This window comes from Geospiza fortis, unplaced genomic scaffold, assembly GCF_000277835.1.
Source record: "Geospiza fortis unplaced genomic scaffold, GeoFor_1.0 scaffold396, whole genome shotgun sequence".
In the NCBI taxonomy this organism is placed as follows: Eukaryota; Metazoa; Chordata; class Aves; order Passeriformes; family Thraupidae; genus Geospiza; species Geospiza fortis.
The window spans coordinates 667,503-672,863 of record NW_005054345.1 but is presented as its reverse complement, the minus strand read 5'-3'; the positions used below and the strand labels follow the sequence as shown (position 1 = coordinate 672,863).

Sequence of the window (5,361 nt, the reverse complement as noted above, 5' to 3'; positions counted from 1 at the left end):
CACCCTCCCCCAGGTGGTTTTCCATTTATGCAGCAGGCTCACTAATTGCAGAAAGAGTGATTACCCTTTCAAGAAGGAAATATAAACCTTGATTACTTTGAATGTGTGTTAGTGAAATGTGGTTCTGATCCCAGCTGGGCAGAAACTGTGGTTCAGTAAAACTTTCTGAAAATGCTCCCATAGGAGCAGCACAGGGAACCTGAGACTGTTTTTATCCTGTTCCCATTTGAGATACCCTCAAAAGGGGGATTGAACTTTGCATCCCAGATCCCTAAAGGCAGCAGAGCCTTTTCTCTTATGTTACTGGTGTGCTTCAGCTCACAGGAGCTCACCAAGCTGTTGAATGGAGAAACAGGTTCCATGTGACATGTGAAGACAAGGAGCCAACCCTTAAGTGGAAGTGTGGAGATAATCCAAACTGGCCCCAGTGCCAGATGTGTTCTGTCTTAAGAGTATCCAGATCATACAGTGGTTTTGGTCTCACTACTTGCTGAAGAAAGGACTGCAGAAAAATTAGGTGACAACCCTAACAAACGCTATAAAGCGGATAGAACCATAGTAAATAGTGCTGGTTATAAAATATCACTTTCTTAAGTGGAAAGTGAAGGTTTTTTTTTTTAATGGGCTGATGCATGTTGTAAAGTGTATATATATATATGTATATGATCAAAATATGTGTATATACATATATAGGTAGATGGAAGGATGATGTTTTTCAGAGCCAAGTCTTTAAACAGACCAAATTAACCACTTCTGCTTTTTCCTATGGCATGGTGAGGTGGATTTAAGGATGAATTGAGCAAGCTGTAAATTTAAGAACAAACTCATTCTGTGGCTTGAAATTAATTATTATAACCAACATGGTAACTTAATCTCACAAAAACACGAGTTTATTAATAGGTGAAGGAGCTGAAGAACCACACAGTCCATCCAGCCCTCTGATAGAGTTTCCTAATCTCAGTTACGAAATTCAATGCTGCAGTTTTACAAGGTACATATTCTCAATTAGTGAATGTTACAGAACATAAACATGAAGTGAATATTTGTATTAATGAGATTCAAACAAGTCAACTGAAAGAAGTATCAACTCTAGTTATAACACATGGTGAAAAGAATCAAATTTGGAATGTGATCATATATACTGTTGTACATCAGACAATATGTACACTGTTTCATATTGCATGACATTCATAGCATATTCATAGAAAAGTCAAACTAAATGATGGCTTAAAAACTGTTATCACTGAAATTTGCTCACTATGATTTAAAGTGTTGATATTGACTGAGTTAATATTTTCATTGTGTAAAAATACTGTATATAGTAGAAACCCTTCAGCATCTTCCACATTCAAATAAATGAAAGTTACAGTTTGGTATTTGGTGTTCAACATCTTAAATTAAACGGCCGATTCTTTCTGGCCTTCGGAAGGAAAAACAAATCATGAATATGCTCAATCTGGTTTGACTAGAACGTTTCTCTCTTGAAGACCTTGCTTCTGGAATCAGAGACTAAACCTCTACCTCGGCTGAGGTGCGGCTGGGAACACTAAAACATCTGAACACACTTAAAAAGGTGGAAAGTCCATAGCCATTCTACACACTTTCATTTATTGTCTGGACAATTAAAGTACAAATAATTCAAACACAACAAGGTTATGAAAAAAACATTTACAATACTTTCCCTCAGAAATGATCTAAACTAGCAAGGTTAACATGAAGTCATTCATTATAACTAAAGTATACAACTGCCTGGTCCTAAGAAAGATTTTTTAAATTATTATTATTATTCAGATAGTAAAACACATCGTAGAGAAAAGATTCTGACATGCCTTCCCCACTAATGCTTAGCAAATGCATCAAAACTTTCCCAGCAAACTGCGCTCATTCATAGCAGATGATGTATAAAGGTTTCCCTGAACATTGAATGAGTGTTCCTTTAAACTAAAATCTAACATTGTTAAAGTAAAAAACTGATAAAATTATGATGCAGCCTTTGCTTTTAGTTATTTGTCTACTACAAAAGTTTGCCTCTTCAGTGTGAAAAAACAATACTTAGTCTACATGCAGTTAGTGGGTATAGCATGGAAAAAATGCACAAAATAAGCACAAGTTATAAATAACCATAACGTTTTATTACCATTAAGACTAAACTTGTATTGAAAAGATTTTATATAACAAGACAAGAAAAGCAATAGCAAATTTAACTATCAACTAGATTATGCATAGCGAGTAACTGTTTCTAGTACTCAGGGAAGAGCATGACCCTTTTTTGTTTTAAATATATAACCGTACAAAGCACAAACATACTAAAATGATCAGTGCACTGGACATGGGAGAGCACCCCCTCAGTCATTTTGTTCCCTTAGCTCTGTTTTCCCCAATCTGAATTACATTAAAATAAAGACCCAGTTGTTTTCTTTTCTACTGTGCAGTAAGAAAAAATATTCACAACAAACATGACAATATATCAAACAATATTTCTACACAAGTTACCTTGATACCTCTGTCACTTAAGTATCATAAGAAAACATTTTAAGACATATACAAACAAAACTAGCAAAGTGTTACAACTTATAATAAATTAACCAAAAGAAAAAATAACTTTATATATATATATATTTATATTATATATACACATACACACACAACAAAATGACACAATAATATGCTTCTTCCCATAGTTTAAGTAAACAAATAAGTAGACTAGCCAAACTAGCTATATTTGATTTTGGCCATATGCATCACATCGGCAATTAAATAAATAAGTGTTTCAAGCAACATAAACAGTGTTCCAAATGTGCCAACACAGCCCAATTATATTAGCTTGGGCTATAAAGTGAATTTGAAAATTCTTAACAAATTTAAAGCAAATGTATTTTTTTCTAAACACATTACATTTAACTATGATACTAAGATATGTAAATAATTTTGTAGCACCTACTGCTCAAACCAAGGAAGTTTTTGATCAAAAAATTAATTTTTTTAACTTTTGTTCTGCTGATATCCCATACTGATGACTTAAAGAAAAACCGTCTTGCAACTCATCTCCTTGCTTTTGGGTTTTGACTGTGGGTAACTGCGTGCCTGGGAAGAACACTCTCCCGTACTGTATTTAATATTTTTATTACATGCTATGAAAAGATACGAAGATCATCTGTTTGTAGCCCATCCTTCAAAAAACAATCTACTAATCCAGTTTAAAACACACATCTTGATCTCTAAAAAGTTACCAGTGCAGTATGAACATGACAAAGTTGTCAATTTCCCCTAAATTAGCCAGTCAAAATATTTTTTCTCAAATCCAGATTCTCTTGTAAAAATTCTTTATATTTTATAAAAATAGATTTTTCTTGAAACCCATTTTCAGCAAAGAGACCACCTCTTTGGCAACATTGTTAATGTTATTTAAATTGTTATGTCATCAGGTATCCCCCGTTACCCCATTCCCTAACAGAAGACTGTTTAGTTCACATGATACAAAAGAAAAAAGGAAAAATAAAAAAAGTTGCAAAATTATGTTCTTCTTTTTGCAATTTTTATTGTTCCTCTTTAATTTGTGTGGGGGGTTTACCAATCTGATTCAATCAATGTTTTGAAAAAACAGAAAAGAAAACAAAAATCTTTTTTTCTCGCTTTTAATCCCATTAGTTCGTAAAAATTGTTTTTTGTTTTATTATTTTTTCAAATGAGTGAATGGTCATCTTAAAAAGACCCACCTTCAAGGAAGGTAGTAAAACTAGCTGGCCGGGTAAAAATCCCTGCACATTGTTATCTATGTATATTATATTCAACAACGACAGCTATGAAAGAACATTCAATGCATCAAAGGTTTTTTTTTTTCTAAGCATTATAAAATCCTTTCCTGTTCCTCACAGGATATCCAATGTTTTAATACTTAGGCAACACTGGCTTATAAAGTCCATGGTTGAATATAAGCCTTGAAGAGTTTTTTTTTTTTGTTTTGTTTTGTTCGTATATATATTTATATATATATATTTTTAGTAAGTAAGGATATGAAATTCAGGATTTGTGGGTTTTATTGGTTTTAAAGGAAACTTGCAATACTCTGTCTCCTAAACGGTATCCATTAAGGCTGGCAATGGCCATGGCAGCTTCGTCGTAGTTGGTCATGGTGACAAAGCCAAATCCCTTGCACTTGTTGGTGTTGAAATCACGGATCACCTTGACATTATTGACCGCTCCAAAGGGACCAAACAACTGCCACAGCACGCTCTCATCCGAGTCGGGAGACAAGTTGTAGACGAAGATGCACCATCCAGTCCCGGTGTGACCAGGGATATTCATTCCCACAAGGCTCGTCATACCATCAATTGTGATCGGAGAAAACCTACCGAGCAAAAAGAGGGGTCTATTCTAAATATATCTCTTGGCACGAGCTATAGGGCTCCAAGATTTTAAAGTAAATAAGCCAAAGGTACTGAAGGTTCTGGATCCTGTCCCTGGAAGATGACCACAGAGCCACCCTTGCTCTCTAACGCCTGCTGAAGCAGAGGGGAGCTGTGCTAAATAATAAAATCGCCAAATCTGGGCATAAATGCATCTCCCTCCGAGGATAAGCCCTGCTTAGATGTGTACGAAGACCTCAGAAAAGAAATGCTTGAGGACAATCTGAGTCAGAGAGGGCCTGCACACACTGTGATAAACAACAGCTCGTGTAAAAAGGCCTGCAGAAATTTGCCACTTATTTCCAGCACTGATATAAGTTTCAGGACAACAGAGATCTAATGCTTCATCTCCTACTAGTCTGCAGCGAAAAAACCCAAGCAAACTTCAAGACCTATTTTAAAGATTAATAAGAAATGCCTTTGTCAGGATTCAGCTGTAATGGTAGCTTCTTCAGCTAAAAATACTATTAGAGAGATGTCTCCAAGTGATAGATTTTATTTCTCCTCCTAACATAGTCCTTAATTGACATACACTGGGGAAAAAATCCAGGTAATAAAGAGTCCTAAAGCCAGCCACATATGAGAGAAGGTTTATGCAGCAATTTTAGAATAACTAGAACATAAATACAGTTAATGAGCACATCACTGATACCTTCATACTGTGAGGCTTCATTCCCATGACAGGCTTTAGGTCCTTCAAAAAGTCAGTGCAGGGACTAACTCTCAGAATTCAAGAGAGCATCCTACTGCTTCTCCCTTGCTGTCCTTTGGGACTTTACCTCAAATATCCGAAGAGAGCAGATAAAGCCAGGTGTTTAGGAACACAGATCCATCACGGGATAACAAAGGCTAGGCAGGATCTATGGAGATCATCTGATCAGCCTCCTGCTCCAAGCAAGGCAAACTTCCCAAATGAGACCTGCTGCTCATGGCCCTGCAGAGGGATGCTTAGGAA

At 35.8% G+C, this 5,361-nt stretch overlaps 1 protein-coding gene across 9 annotated transcripts in view; it reads right to left on the bottom strand.

Moving 5' to 3' along the window:
- Positions 1–868: 868 nt before the first annotated feature.
- ELAVL4 (ELAV like RNA binding protein 4) overlaps positions 869–5,361 on the bottom strand; it is a 64,416-nt gene continuing 59,923 nt past the window's right edge. For all 9 annotated transcript variants that reach the window (XM_031058582.1, XM_014307824.2, XM_031058581.1 and 6 more), the window contains one exon: positions 869–4,348. In XM_031058582.1, the coding sequence (XP_030914442.1) occupies positions 4,021–4,348 (328 nt within the window). In that variant the 3' untranslated portion in view covers positions 869–4,020. The remainder of the gene's footprint in view (positions 4,349–5,361) is intronic.